The sequence below is a fragment of the Nansenia antarctica genome, assembly GCF_963989245.1.
Source record: "Nansenia antarctica genome assembly, chromosome: 7".
NCBI classification, from domain to species: Eukaryota; Metazoa; Chordata; class Actinopteri; order Argentiniformes; family Microstomatidae; genus Nansenia; species Nansenia antarctica.
In genome coordinates, this window is record NC_137677.1 from 6,203,648 (window position 1) to 6,220,459 (window position 16,812).

The 16,812-nt window shown below is 46.1% G+C and overlaps 1 protein-coding gene across 1 annotated transcript in view; it reads right to left on the reverse strand.

Annotated features, from left to right (window-relative positions):
* Nucleotides 1-2,640: 2,640 nt before the first annotated feature.
* fgf22 (fibroblast growth factor 22) overlaps nt 2,641-16,812 on the reverse strand; it is a gene marked incomplete at both ends in the record, with an annotated part of 32,647 nt that continues 18,475 nt past the window's right edge. The window contains 2 exons of the mRNA XM_080536107.1: nt 2,641-2,835; nt 4,717-4,820. Of these exons, the coding sequence (XP_080392233.1) occupies nt 2,641-2,835; nt 4,717-4,820 (299 nt within the window). The remainder of the gene's footprint in view (nt 2,836-4,716; nt 4,821-16,812) is intronic.

The following is a 16,812-nucleotide window of genomic DNA, read 5'->3' on the forward strand; positions in this document are numbered from 1 at the left end:
ATTATAATGTAATCGCGTAGTCCAACTCTATTACTATACAATTACAATGTAATTACTAGGATACGCCGTGTCCACATTGTTCATCGCCTATTGTCAGGCTATTGTTAATAAAATGGTAATCTCTGTATACTCAAAGTGAAAAGTTGTAACCGGAATAATCACAGAGCTACACAAGAGGAATATAAGAGGAACAATGCATGTTTCGTTGTAAAGGTTACTGGAACCTACATGCTTATATCTAATTGTTTGCCAACCCTTTAGAATCGAACGACATCGTGAAATAAAGCTACTCCGTCTAGACATGTCATCCATCAAAGCAATTTCACATTATGACAGGCTAAAAGGTTATCCTTTATCCCCTGACATACAGACTATTCATATCCAAGTCTCTATTATGCACAGAGAAAAGATTCTATGGCCTCCCCCCTTGCTACCAGGCCTACAGTGTGATTAAGTGATCATGATACTCCATTGAGAAGGTCATAACCACGACCCAGGGGAGGTCCACTTCATCAAGACAGGGGAGGTCCACTTCATCAAGACAGGAGAGGTCCACTTCATCAAGACAGGGGAGGTCCACTTCATCAAAAGCCAACCCATGCTGTGAATATTCATGTGATTATGATGATGAGGTAAGATTTTACTGTATGTGACACTGATGGAGATGTTGTTTCAAATGTAAAATAATCAAGGCAGGTGGGGCTAAGGGATTGAACCTGGGTCTGTCACAAGTTCTGTCACAAAACGCTGTTACGTATCCTCACACATTTTAAAGTGGGTATATGGAAATCCTTGGCCTTTCCTAGTGGGTATACGGCGTAGTCCTGCGTATCACGTAGACTACACCACTGTATCACTGAGGAAAGGATGAACATGAGTGAATCTCATACCATCAAACATAGGTAATTTATGTGCATTTTATTGAAGTTCACCAAGCTGAACATGAACCAAGGCACTCACTTATGTTGTCATAAAGGTGTTGGACTACTAACACTTATCTAATTACTGTACGCTTCCAAATGAAAACTTTATTGAGACTTTGGCCTGTGTTCTTATACGCTCTGTCATTTGCAGACCGTGAGATTGTGAAGAGGTGCCCAATCGTATCGTAAGTAACATACAGTATGGACTAGAATATGGTCTGGAATACAATTAGGATTTGAGGACTAGAATCCAACACAAAATGGAGACAATAACATCAACTTCAAACGTTACAACAGTACAAAAGGTTTAAATATATTAAAAGTTCTATTTGCAACCGTTTTTTTCTTTTTTTTTGTGTGTGAAAATGTTAGCAAGACATGATAAAGACAAGATATGCGATAACCAGTTACCATACATAAGAAATTAATTGTTAAAGTCTTAGCACTGTGGACAAGTGTACTGTACTGTACCGTACCTACCTACAGCCTCAAATGACCAACGTTGTTTCATAAGAGTATGAATTTCACTAATGAGTTCTTGTCGTCCCCATGGCTACAAAGATTGACCCCCTGAGCTAGTGGTCTTGGGGTTTTTGTTTGATGAAAGTAGGAGGCTAAAACACACTTGATGCAGAGCTCACAAAGTTCATTCCAGAAACCCCAGAAGTTAAACCCAGTAGCTAGTTCATGTCAGTGTCATGTCCTCTACGCTAGAGACATCAGGTAAAACACATGTCCACATCAGTCCAAATGTCTCTGATTTTTTAGGAGTTCTGTCTCTCGTCTGTACAAAGTCCAGTCGGATGCAGGTTTTCCCTCTGCAGCATTGATCGTGAATCCCCGGCGTATGTAGATGATCGTGCTGGCTCTCCTCTCCACTCCTGGTATTTCAACGTCTGTTGTAGACGCCCTCTCCCAACTGCCTCCATCTCTTGTTTCCCGCTGAACATTCTAACTGTTTTCAGTGTTCTTAAGGCTTCACTTAGGGCCTACGGTCCACGTTCAGTCCTCTGCTTAATAACAGCATATAGTAAGGTCACTAAAGAGAAAGCCTAGTCTCCTGTACAGTAGCAGACATGAGGGGGAGGATATACTGTATACTGTAGGGCTACTCAGAGTCCTCAAGGGCAGGGGAGGAGGTTTATGCTTTTCGATCACGCTCACAGTCTCAACGTTTCTCCTCGACGTAGCCTCGTTGAGATCCACCCCTCTGCTTTTGTTGTCAATAATATTAATAATAGACATACTGTATTTACACAATATTAGCAGCTTTACTTCTGGACCTTACGCTAAACGTGGGGAGAGAAAAATAACTTAAAAGTACTGTATCATCACGCCCTCACTGGAACGGTTCTCAACAAACAAACAAATAAACAAAATAGTGTATAAAACCCCAACAAATGTACATACATGGGATAGGGGGGACGGAATAATAATATCAATAGTTATCATGACAACAACACATGAGCTTAGAATGATAAGGTTCTATCTCCGTTTAGGGTAGTTCAGAGATATTGAGCGTCAAAGTTTTTACATTCCATTATGTTTTGTGAGATGGAACCTTTGTATTTTATGAATTACTGACTAAAAATAACACCACACTCCAAAACTCAAAAACTCAATTTTGACAAAAACGGAGATAGAACCTTATAATTCTAACGTACACCGCTAGTATGAGGGGGGGTGTGGGGAGCTGCGGAGGGGGGCCGGGGTCCGGCTATGAGGGCAGCATGGGGAGGAAGTGGGTGGACGGGTGTCTCCTCCGCGCCTTGTGACCTCGCCGCGGCTTCCCCCGGCCGTTGAGCGAGACGAACATCTGCCTGCCGCCGTGCTTCCAGCGCAGAGACGCGTACGTGTTGTAGCCGTTCTCCTCGATGCGCTCCTTGAACTTGCAGTTGGGGTTATACTTCACCTGCGTGAGGGAAGAGAGGGGAGGGAAGTAAAAAGTAAGTAAGTAAAGCTTTATTTATATAGCGCCTTTCGTACATGAAATGCAACTCAAAGCACTTTACAATAGAACACATCACAAACACACAATCAATGATTACAAGAAGGGAGGGGGGGGGGGGGGGAGTAAGTAAAGCGGGAAGGAGTAGTTTTTTGTTTTTTATTTTATTTTTTCTGAGTGGGGCAGATGGTCCCACTCATATTTTTCATTTTATTTGACAGATACAGTGAAGATTTAGACAGGAAGGACGGGTGAGAGAGAGAGGAGGGATGGATGACATGCAGGATATGTCCCCGGCCGGAATCGAACCAGGGACCCTGCGGTTACATGGTCAGCGCTTAAACCGTTACGCCACCTAAGCGCCCCAAGGAGTAGTTTTATCAGCAGGAGGAACTTTAACGTTAGCACCGCGCGGGAGGACGCCAAAACCCTGAGCTTGGCACAGACGGTCGGTGTCTGTTATTGCAATAAAAGGTTGTTTGTGTTTCCCGTGTCTTCCATGCGTTTTTGTTGTTATGGGGAGAGTTTCCAGGACCAAATGGAAGATGCTGTATCCACAATAAATGTTAAATAGTTCCAGGATTTGCGGTCGAATGTTATTGTTGGACCGAGGTCAAGAAGCGAGTGTTGAATATATCGAAGACATTACGTGCAGATTATTCCAGATTTTATTTACACAAAGTAATCAAAAAGCAATTTAATAAAAATCTGCTCAATCTGCTTGCGTTATTCCATGTTTACTCGTGTTGTGTACGACATCCGATTTGAATTCCCATTCTCCATCCACTTCTGAACCTGCATGGAAAATGCTATTTAAAGTAACACCCATTTGTGTCAATACAGACACGGCATAGCCAAAAGAGACATCTTCACTTTGTTATGGGTGGTTGGAGTTCTTATCTGTAAGTAGGACTGACTTGATGACGCAATAACAAGAGGTCCTAGTGAATTCCCCACTGCAGATCTGTATCATCTAGAAATGGAGAGGGCCTCATAGAGATAGCATCAGCCTAGCGTGATTCTGCTGCTTAATGGTCATTAAGGTAGGATTCAGAGGTGGATGAATGGCTGAGATATCTTTGTCCTGTTTACGCCAATGTTGGGTGAAGTACTATAACAGTCTGTGAGCCTTATCGCGGTTCTCTGAGTGATCGCCAGACCCAGATAATACACTGTGAGCTGTAAAACACTTAGACAACAACACCACACCATAGGTAGCCTCATTATATAACACAGGAGAGGCGAGATGGAGACAGGGGGAGACAGAGAGAGAGAGAGAGAGAGAGAGAGAGAGAGAGAGAGAGAGAGAGAGAGAGAGAGAGAGAAAAGCAGACATAGGGAGAAAGAGGGAGGAGAAAGAGAGAGTTGGCTGTGTGTGTGTGTGTGTGTGTGTCAGTGTCTGTGTGTGTGTATGTGTGTGTGTGTGTCTGGCAGATGGCACGCAAGACCTTCACAGCAGCCCATCTGCCTCTTTGTCGTCCCGGATCAGACTCCTTGTCTCAGCCATCTATTCTGACAGGGAAACAAGCCCTCTCTTCAAGCCTCGCATGCAAGCCTGTCTAACCCTGCAGGTAGGATCATTAGCCTGGGCCAAGGTTTACCGGCCTCGGAACAGGGCACAATTCATGGATATGACAACTCTGGCCTGGCTGTAGATTTTTCCATGAGGAGAATCCTATAGAACTTCTCGTCACTGCAATGGAATCCTATCTTATGTTTTGTGGGAATCATTTACCTCCCCAAAGAAAAAAAGAAGAAAAAAAGAACAAAACAATCTGTCGGCCCCCCCAGCGTGTCCCCCCCCTGACCGGCTGAGAGAATGTAGCGAGGTGTACGTATACCTACCGATCCAAACAGCGTGCCTTTTTTGGACATGGCTAAGTACAGGCCGGTGCTGACAGATTTGATGGCGACAACTCCCACACTGACTGATCGGATTTCCATTAGGCCTGAAAAAAGAGGGAACAGGAGTCTCTGTTAGAAGCTGGGGATGGGGAGGGAGGAGTCCCCCCATCAAAAGCCACTCTATCATTACCGATTAGGAAGCCAGACGGCCATGTGGGGCTCTGGGGATAGCTTTTCCCAAGACAAGAGGAAAAAACAGGATATGCACAATGGCCCATTTAAGCAATTCCTTTTGTGAGGATGGGCCCTCTACCACCCAATTCCTCAACAGTTGGCTCAGTGAGTTCTACTACTGGATGGCAGAGACAAAATATGTTCACATGCCATGGTAGGATTGACGTCATACAGAAAGAAATATGTAGATTTTGTAAAAAAGAAAAGAAAAAAGAAAAGCTTTTAAAAGCATCATCCTAACCTAAGCAGCATGTTAATACTTGGAATGAAGTATGGAGTCATACAGTCCTTTAATATATTCAGAAGAAGCTAGAAACATGTTCCCCAGCTTGCTGGTGTGCATCCGTCCCTAGCACCGTCTAAGCAGACTGCCTTATACAGCACCAAGAGCCTTATGGGGTCTCCGTCGACACCGATACAATACACTGCTAGTACCTAAGTGGAACGTCACTGGAGAACACCAAACAAAAGTAGTTCTTGAGCTATATTAGTCAACTGGTTACAGTTAGCCACGTTACTGGTACGAGCACACGTCTCGAATATGAAATGTAAAAAAAAAATGTTATCACCTTGAACAATCTTAGCTTAAATAACTATATTTACAGTATCCTACGGAGCTGCTTCTGTACAAGCTTGCTATGTTTGTCTCCAGATATGTTTGTTGTCATGGTGTTGTTGGTGTTGTGATTTGTGGTGCAATCACTTTTCCAGTGTATACAATAATACACTTTATTGCTTAATCTTTCGACCGAAATGACCACGTTTTCCTGGTGTTGTGACTTTTCCAGTGTATACAATAATACACTTTATTGCTTAATCTTTCGACCGAAATGACCACGTTTTCCTGTCACAGTACCCAACCCGAGACACAGACCAGCGGTCTCTCTGCTTTCATATACTGTAAATACCATCACCCCTTCTCCTCGCCTCGCCTTTCCAGGATGCCTCTCTTAATGCCAGGATATGGTGTCTAGCTGAGCCAGACTACATCACTCCAGGACCTGACAGTCACACTCCACCCTGACGGTGCCCAGCGTTGTTGACTGGGGGAGACACAAAGCAGCGCGTCTGATGGCCACTTAAACTACCTCTTACCCACTTCTGCCCCATGAAAGAGTTGGCAGGGCTGCGGGTTAATTGTTTCCTTTGGGCACTGATTGCAAACAAGTCCCATGTGGCCTGGTCTTGATCTGGTTTTAGTCTAGTCTCTCTCTACACACACACACACACACACAGACACACACAGACACACACAGACACGCACTCAAAACACACACACAAAAGCACACTGATTGTCATGGCGATAGACGCAAATGTTTTGGAGATGACCTGAGGGTCCCGCCGACAAGCTGCCAGCTCAGGGGTTGAATGAATAGCAGCTAATTGCTGGATCTGCTTCTCAGTGGGAGGATAACTCTTTTTGGGGTTTATTTGCACAGACCTTCACCTTCAAAGAGACACTCTGATGTGGCCGTGGCTATCTGATCTAAACACAGATCCCTCTTTGCACAGTGACAGACAGTGTTTTCTTGTCAGGAGGAGAAAGCACCTTGAGAAAGATCTTTTTCCCTCCTCCTCCTCCTCCTCTACCTCCTCCTCCTCCTCCTCCTCTTCCTCCTCCTCCTCCTCCTCCTCCTCTACCTCCTCCTCCTCCTCCTCTTCCTCCTCCTCCTCTTCCTCCACCTCCTCCTCCTCCTCCTCCTCTTCCTCCTCCTCTTCCTCCTCCTCCTCCTCCTCTTCCTCCTCCTCCTCCTCTACCTCCTCCTCCTCCTCCTCTTCCTCCTCCTCCTCCTCTTCCTCCACCTCCTCCTCCTCCTCCTCCTCCTCCTCCTCCTCCTATGGGCACCAGCACCTCTGGATGTTCCTGAAAAAGGAAACAAGGCTAACAAAACGGGGACTTGCTTTGGACCGGGCCTGTAAATACAGCAGCAGCACGACGCGGCGCTGAAGGACACGCGGGGAACCATCGCCAGTTAGGAAATGAAGTAGGAGCAGTCAACCTCGCGCTAGCCCCCGAGTCTCGTTGGCCCGGACTCGACAGGGACGGAGCTCAGGCGGAGCCACATGTGCTGAACGGGACGGGGCCGAGAGCGAGTTTCCGAGCAGGGACGCTGGCCCGGTGGTTAAACCCATCGAGCGATGAAAAATAAACGAGCTCACCAGGGAGTTGAGCAGGTGCTAGTCTCCCCACATTGCCATGTTTCCCCACCATTTGTTTATGTAAATCCAGACTTTGTTTGGAGAGAAACGAGGAAAATGCTGTACTTGGCAGGGAGGCTTGACTTAATATGTTTGGGGATTAAATAATGACTAATATGCCTTAGGTCTCAGATCCCGCCTCAAACTGCTGTATAAACGTAACTACAGTTGGTCCACCTGCCCGCGTCTAAAATAGATATCGTTGGTTCATTGGTATGCAACAGTTATTGCGCTTCGCTCGATTAGGCCGGGCAATGACCTGAAAAAAGCCCCAAAAAAGCAGGATCCCATTAAACCATATAGAGTACGATCGCCAGAGAACAAGTCGGTGGTTCCTTTCGGGTTTAGCGTCAGGCCAAACTGGGAGGTGCTCGCTCACATGCCGACCAGGTGAGGTCATCTACCTGGGACGCGGACGGCGAGAGAAGCTAAACAAACACAGAGTCTGTTGAGGGTCTTTCTTCTCTGACACGAACCGACGTGTAAATTGACCCTGTCGCATTCTCCCGCACAGCTGCAGAGAGGCGTGACCCTTCCAGGTACCCATACAGCCCCAAACAGCTGCGCCCCCTCGTCCCCCCCCTACGTCCCTACCCTCATCCCTCTGATCCTTCAAGAGGCGCATTAGCCGCTCGCACTTTGATGGCGACGTCCCTCCTTTTTTTTTACGAGCTGTGTTTACAAACACTGGGGCGTTATGGTGGCTAGCTAGGAGCGTGCAAGCGACTCGTAAGCAATTAGGGCCGTGCTTGTCTGGCTGCTGATTGGAGCTCACTCTGGGTTTACGAGGATTTGTCCAGGTCCAATGAAAATTGCTAGTGCCTGAAAGTGCTGCTGCCCCCTAATTGCCATCATTTGCTGCTGCGTTCCTGAGTTCCACGTTACACAGTATAGGCACAGCCATGTTTGTCGGTCTGATACACTGTATTATAGACTATGTCAAGAGAGGCCGTGGAAAAATGATTGCGTTGACTTTTGACATTGTAAGCCTTGTCACTTGTAAATCTCATGTGGGAGAATCGTTTGGTAGAGAGGATTGTTTTGATATCAGAGGAAGAGAGAAAGAATTCCATAGACTAGACTAGACACCCACATGAAACGGCTTCGGTCTCCCCCATTCCCTCCCATTCTTCTCATCTATCTACCCTCTGTTATTCCATCCATACATGCCGACATAGCTGCCAAACGAAGACGAGATCGAGCTAAGAACATGAGACGGGGGTTTTAACATTGTTTAGAGAAATCGCTCGGTCTATGGACGCTTGACCAGACACCGATAAAGGCCAGTTAGATCCATATAACTCTTAGTCCCCCCCTTTGAAAAGTCAGGCCCATTGTGTTCAAAGCTGGCGGCAGAGTGAGGTATTCCTAAGGTATTAAGAGAGTTTTCTAACCTTTACATGCTCAAATCCCAAGGTCACCCAACACTGGGGGCAGCTGCAACCTGAGATAAGGCTAGCAGACTCAGTGAAATGTATGGGCTTCATTTGACCTGATTTGTACTTAGAACAACATAACACAACTCGGAACAAGCTTATGAGAATTGAATCACTCCAGATACACCCACCTACACGGGGTAACTACGAATATCATGTTCTATTTATGCGATAGACATATTTGGTTTCTGCTTTTTATTTTTATTATTACACACATTATGTACAAGCAATAAAGGAAGTCGTGAATAGGAAAAAGGAGAGATATTTGCAATGAAATTGCAGTTGAAATTCTGCTATGCATGTTTCTATCAGTGGGTTCCATTGAGTTGATGAAAAACGGTACTTTTGGCTGGCCCTCTCTCGCCCTTGGCAACATCTCTTAACCTTTGACATGTTTGAGCCGGAGCTGTCAATAAGCCCAAGCTGCTATTACAAGCAGATCCTGCCCTATACACGTCTAGTCAAGTGTGGACTGACCATTTTTTTCATCCTCTATGGGATTTTTTTTAAAAGCATTGAAGAAGCCTTTTGCCCAGTCTTTTTTTTTTTACTCTTTCCCTTTTCTTTCTTCCCCCCGTTTTTGGAAGTGAGCCCATCGTCAGATCATTCAGCCTTTTCTGACCTTGAAAAAAAAAAAACAGAAAGGAAAGAGAGAGACACTCTCTCACGGGGTTCCTTTTGTCAAACTCATGCTATGGGGGAGGAGGGAGTGGGGAGAGGGTGTAGGTGCTGGTAATAAGGGGGGGCGGAGGGATAGGCGGGGGGGGGGGGGCATCAGGGAGGGGGGGGGGGGGTAGTCATAAAACTGTCGCCTTCAACTCCCCCTGCGTCCCCTCAAAAGTCTTTGTGACTCACCTGAGAGGTGAAGGGTGGACTAGATCTTACTAATGAATCAGCTTTTTGTTGAGCGACCCTCCCCCCCCCCCCCCCCCGAAAAAACGTTCCCTCCCATCACAATTAAAAAGCTGTAGGATAAGGGAGAGAACCGAGTGAAAGATTTTCTCCTGCTTCTCCTCCCTTCTCTTCTGTTTTTTTTTTTTCTTCCTTCTTTTTTCGGGGGTTCTTTAATTTCTTGGGTTTGCCCCCTTCAGTAGCCCTCCATGGTCCTGTTCTCCACCAGGAGAGAGCCTGGGAATCTCTGAGCTCCCGCTGGGCTCCTGCTCTTGATTGACATACCTTTTCAATTATTTCACAGTTTGGCTTGCCTTTTAAATGGAGAGGGCCCTGTTGTTTTTTTTTCCTCTGCCCTCCTTTTCAAAACACAAGCTTTTCATGTCGGGTCTTCGCCTAATGGCCGTGACCACCACCTTTGATCTGGCTCTGACCCCCTCGAAGGGCCGGGGACCGGGCTCAGCAAAGGAAGGGTCTGTGTGTGTGTGTGTGTGTGTGTGTGTGTATGTGTATGTGTGTGTGTCTGCCTGCATGATTAAGCAAGGGGGTAGGAGGTGGGGTGGGGGGTGGGGGGGACGACGACGACAAAGGCAGCATCACTCACTACTACTTTAAACACCTTGAAAGATTACCATGAGAACAAGCTTTTTGGGAGGCCATGATAGGTGGTTTAGAAGGACTAGAAACGAATGGTTAGATATGGTTACATGGTTAGAACAAATATCGAGTTGTTGCCATAGTAACACTCTAACGAGCATATTAACAGCATTGTTAGAATATATCGTTACATAGCAATTAGGAACTCGGTACATGAAGTTGAGTGGTTTGTGTGGAATAAAGATCAACCCACTCAACCTCTGAACTCCATTACTACGTAATTACAAAGCAATTAATAATAATGGCAAATCACAATAGTGACAAGTGTTGTTAATACAACACTCTTACTATAGTAGTTCTAGTGGTACAACACAGGTAGCGTCTGCTGCTAAAATGGTCAATTATAATTATAGGTAGAGCAAAGAAACGAAGTGTAACCGATTATTCTTTTTGAATACCACAAACGTGGTCATGTCAGCCCTTGTCATAACAATCCAACTGCTAGGTGAACTAAAGGAGAAGGGAACAACAATGGACCCCTCTTGGCTTTTCCTCGTCGCTTTTTATGAGTTATCTAGTGCTTTCTCGGCGTCTCGAGACCCCCTTCTTTTGTGTGGAGCTGGAGAGGCAGTGGGGGGGGACCAGGGGGCAGTGAATGGTGAGCTTAACCTCACACACCCCAGTGGCTTCTGGCGTGTCCTCGTTGGCTGGCGCTGTGTGAAAGGCTCGGGGAGGCTGGTGGAGGTAGACATGGGAAGACGGGTCCATTTGTAAGGCACGGAACGTAACGAGGAACGGTATCACATGTTTAATAGCCTTCCTCATTCCGTTCCCTGTATTCCAACGAGCCCATCCTCCAGACTCCCTAGTGAGAGGGTGGTGAGCGGGTAGTGGTGGTCTAGTGGATAGTGAGTTGGACTTGTGATCGGAAGGTTGTGAGTTCAAATCCCGCCTGAAGCCACACCACTACTAGTGTGCCCTTGGGTAAGGCACTTAACCCTCAGTTACTCCCGGGGGAATGTCCCTGTAATTCGTAATTGTAAGTCGCTTTGGATAAAAGCGTCTGCTAAATGGCAAAATTGTTTATTAAATTAAATTATTGGTGAGCAAGGTTGGGGTCAATTCATTTTCCGATTCAATTCAACGACGCGAATACGGACCGACGTGTTCACGACAATTGACATTGAAAATAAGATGCTATAATCGAACGTTTTTTTACATTTTATTCTTGATTTAACAATTTCAAATCTCATTGGGAACTGACCCAACTGCAATCAAAATGGACCCCCAACCCTGGTGGAGAAGGTGGGGGGGGGGTGTCTCCTCAACGTCTCTCCTGCTTTGCCTCCCTCATCCACAGGACAATGTTCCTCTGCAGACATCGGCAAAGAAACAGATTCAAACAGAAAATAAGTCTTATCCAACGCCTAGAATAAGACAACACCAAACAACAGACACAAAATCCCTGAGAGAGTGGAGAGAGAAAGAACCCCCTACTCATCACTTAATAGACAATTAAAAACACCAACATAATCATCTAGTTGGTGTCAGTGGGCCGCTTCCACCTGATAATGCTGATCCGACATGGCCGTGCGGTTTACGGGCCTGAGGCGGTGGTGACAGATCAGATCAGGGACGGTTCAAGGCCAAAAGCATGTCACTGTCACCACCAGGTTCAGCGGGGTGTCTTTCAACATGTGCTGGGGGCACCAGAGGTAGCAAGGGTTAGCCCGACGCTGTGCCTCAGCGCTCTGTTGACAGGAATCCAACAAAGGAAATGCGAGAGCCCGAATATGTATCCCTGAAAAGCGTTGATAATATAACGATTTATAATCTCTCTCGTGATTGCATTGTAACATTTACAAACTGACTCATCTGGCTGTAAACCCCTCCCACCCGCCCCCAATTTTTTCTTTAAGAATCCTCAAATGTCTTTGGCTATAGTTTTGTGCTCAAGTATGTCGGATTTCAAAAACAATCGATGGGATCGCGTGGGCTTCTCTAGGCTTTCAGGCCGTGATTGATAGACATCCTCTTAGCAACGGGTAACAGAGAAGTAATCAACATAATGGGGGGATATGATAAACGACACCCTCGGCAGCACGGCGGATTCCTATTGGACGGCGGTGTCCACCCTCTGACAGCTCCACCACTAGATTTAATATCCGGCCCGGTTCATATTGATAGATGACTGATAGATGGAGGAACGTCTTGTCAGAGGGGACACAGTGCATTTCAGCTATATTATTAGCGGAATTTACTGGAAGCCTGATAATTCTATCATGGCTATGTGATACAGCGCCCATTGATGACTCTGTTTTTTAATGAGTGGCTGACTGACTGTATGGAACCTGATCTTCCATTAACTTCCAGTCTGACAGTGTTGGGACTGGAGAGAGAGAGAAGGGGGGGGGGGGGGGGGGGTGTGGTGGGTGGGGGGATCGCTTACAGGAGACACAGTGGTCTGCTGGGAGAGGGAGACTAGGCTAACCCTCGCATACAACGCTGTAATTGAGTCAGGGTACATGAACTCTCAGTACACCGAGGGGGGAGACAGCAGTGATATATTATTAAACAGTGTTAAATATGACGATATATTGTATAGACGTAACGACACCACACACTTGCATTACATTAGGCCGAAGCCAGGTCAGGTACCACTTGTAAGTCACGATGATATACTGTACTCCGGGCTTAATGGTATGCGTTTGACGACACAACTTAACTAAAGTGCCACAACCCTTGTGTAAGCTGTAGCTTACTGCTATGGCTTTGAACCAGGAGGAAATAGAGAGGATGGCAGATCTTACAGTCTTACGACGTCCTGTGGGTGTGATTGGGGCTGCTTGTTACATCATTACATGAAAGTCTAGATGGAGACTTTGTATGTTACAGCAGGAAGAAGAGGCAGAGACAGGCGGCTTGTTTATGCAGGTCAGAGCGCCTGTCTGTGACCGCTCCCTGTGGACATCACCACATCTCTTTCCCATTAACCCAGTGTCTGTGAGGAGGGGGTCAGGTACGTACAGACAGACGGATGGACGGACAGACAGACAGACAGACAGGAAACAGCATTGATCAGACTCAGTCAGTCACACCCACAGCCCTTTCTGCTGCTGCTGAAACTAGAGGACACAGACTAGCTGGCTGTAAGGTACCAGGAAGCGCAGAGAAAGAGCGAGCAAGAGAGAGAGAGAGAGAGAGAGAGAGAGAGAGAGAGAGAGAGAGAGAGAGGGAGAGGGAGAGCGAGAGAGAGAGAGAGAGAGAGAGGGAGGGAGAGAGAGAGGGGGAGAGAAAGAGATAGAGGGAGAGAGAGAGAGAGAGAGAGAGAGAGAGAGAGGGAGAGAGAGAGAGCGGGAGAGAGAGAGAGGGAGGGAGAGAGAGAGGGAGAGAGAGAGGGAGGGAGATATATATATATATATATATATATAGAGAGAGAGAGAGAGAGAGAGAGACCATACTATGACTGCATGATTGGTAGGACTACAGTTGGAAGAGGATATCTGCAGCCTCATGGACACGTTTAGAAGGTAGAGAGCGAGCCCTTGATTAGCCAATCGGGAGAGCATTCCCCAAGCAAGTTTCCCATAAATAGGGGTCAATGAGCTTTACTAAAATGTCAGAGTAAATAGAGTGTAGAAACGGATATCTAGCCATGAACATGCAAAATCAATGCACCATAACCAGCATATCAATTCATGGAGAAAGTACGATCCGTTTGTTTGGTTTTCCATGAAATCACAGCGTCATAAAAACACATATTTCATCAGTCGTGTTTTATTGTTTGTTAATGTGTTCAAGATATATGAAGACCGCCAGGTTGGATAATGGAATACACGATTATATAATGATGATGTATTAGGATGTATCACACAGATACACTTTCCACTAGGCAGTTTTCAGGAGGGAGCGCTACAGCAACGTTGTACCGAAACGGGATGACCGAACGATCTGTGTGACCTTTTTTTCCTTTTTTTAATGCCGGTGTTTTCTTTTTACGACGACACGCTCCATAACTAATGTTCCTGGTCAGACGTTCGGGCCAGTTTTATGCCGATATACATATACGTGGTGTGAGATGTCCTCACCTGTTTACTGGAAGGAACTGGGTGCTGGACAGCAGTAGAACATTTAACAGTCTCTTTAACGGTGTCTGTGACCGGCTGCCACCCTCGGTGCTCCACAGCCAGGCTATAGGGGCAGTGCTGCGGTGCAGCTGTGGGGGGGTGTGGGGGGGCTGTGGGGGGGGCTGTGGGGGCCGGGGACGGCCGGAGGGCACTGCCTGGTGTCTCCGGACGTGCATCATACCTATTAAGTCTCACAAGGCAACGATGATTTATTCATCCCACCCATGCGGTCGAGAGACACGTCTCCACGGAGCTGAGCTGGGGCGAGCTGGGGTGAGCTGCTCCCTCACACACACACACACACACACACTGACGTAGGCACACACACACACACGCACACACACACACACACACACACACACACACTGACGTAGGCACACACACACACACACTGACAGAGACACACACACACACACACCAGGGTTTCCGTTAACCGGTAATTCCCGGACTTTGTCCGGTAAAAGTTGTTGAAGTCCGACAAAATGAAAACTCGTCGGACATAAATGTCCGGTGAAAATAATTCCCTCTATGCACAATTTGAATACAATTCGCTAAAGTTCACATTCTGATTCCTTCTATTTTAAAAAAGACGAATATATAGGCTATGTATTTATTTTATTATGATATGATTTGACACCGGCATGATGATGACTCCTAATGTGTAGGCTGCCTATGCGAAACAGCGGTTGTTTCCGGTGTGCGCTATAACTCGTGCACAATCGAGTCGAGGCAGAGAGGAGGATAGCGATGTTTCTCTCTGTGATAGTGTGATTATGCAAGCCTTTTCTGAAAGGGATGAGAACCCGATTGTTTCAGCTTCTCCCAGGGAGAAAGTGGTAGAGTTACCATCCTCCCCGAGTCCTACCATACCATCCGCTGACAGCCTATCTCTGCCTGTAACCGGCGAGCGATTGCGTGTCGCTCAAGTAGCTGATCAGTCATTAAACAAATGTTTTTTACATGCAGCTAGTGAGGAATCTGAAATAGGGGGCAACGTAGTTTATTTCCTTAACGATGGGATATTAATGCGTAAATGGTCTCCTCCTAATGCAAATGGTTGTGAGTGGAATACTGTAAAACAAGTGGTTGTGCCTGTGGGTTATAGACAACAGGTGTTATCTGTAGCACATGAGAGCCAGTGGTCAGGACATTTAGGTATAACTAAAACTTATCAGCTGATATTGAAACATTTCTTTTGGCCCGGACTGAAGGCGGATGTTGCCAAGCACTGCCGCTGTTGCCATACTTGTCAGATGGCGGGTAAGCCTAATCAATCCATTCCACCCGCACCATTGCATCCCATTCCTGCTATAGGGGAGCCATTTGAACGTGTAATAATTGATTGTGTTGGACCTTTGCCTAGGACTAAAAGTGGAAGTCAGTATTTGCTTACTATTATGTGCGCTGCTACTCGTTTTCCCGAAGCTGTTCCGTTGCGTAACATATCAGCCAGCTCAGTGGTGAAAGCTTTAACAACGTTTTTTTCCACATTCGGTCTTCCTCTTGTTATACAATCTGACCAGGGCACTAACTTTCAGTCTAAGCTTTTCAAACAAGCCCTAAGAACGTTAGGGGTACGATGTCACGCCAGAAGCCTACATGCTTGCACTGTTCAATAAAATGTTATACATCTAGACATTGTGGTATTTCTTTATATACGTATCCCAGCCTGCCTATTGTTTCTCAATAAACAGTTATGTTCTCCTCATTGACATACTCCCGAGTCCGATTAAGTATGATTTGACAGGCAGCTAAACGAAATGCCTTCCCAACCAGCGAGACCTGGTTATAGAAATGACGTTGTTTTATTGATTAAAAAAAAGGGTAAAACTGGAAAGAGAAAATAGAAAACTCACATTAATCCCAAACAATTTAACAAACTTCAGTTAACGTAATGTGGAGTCTGTTCATTGATCGATGCTGTCTGTTCAGTTCCCAGTGAGGCGCCCGTTCAGCGCTGGACATAATGGCATAGCGCGCATGCGAATCATGTTATATTATTATATATTATATAGCTCGCATCTAATCGTATCGGATGAGAAATAGACATTAAATGGCATATATAGGCCGCTACACAACAGTAATCACCGCGACAAACAGCTATATTTTTTTTTTTTTTTTTTTTTTTTTTTTTTTTTAAATATTTTAATAATGACCGGAATATATCACGTTTGTCCGGTAAATCGAAATCTTCCCGGACACGATGTCCGGCGGCAATTTTTTCTAACGGAAACCCTGACACACACACTGACGTAGGCACACACACACACACACACTGACGTAGGCACACACACACACACACACACACACACACTGACGTAGGCACACACACACACTGACAGAGGCACACACACACACACACACACACACTGACGTAGGCGCACACACACACACACACACACACACACACACACACACACTGACGTAGGCACACACACACACACACACACACACACTGACGTAGGCGCACACACACACACACACACATACACACATACACACACACACACACACACACACACACACACAGATGGAGGCAGACATACAGACGGAGGCACAAACACACACACACACAGACACACACACACACACACACACACACACACACATTC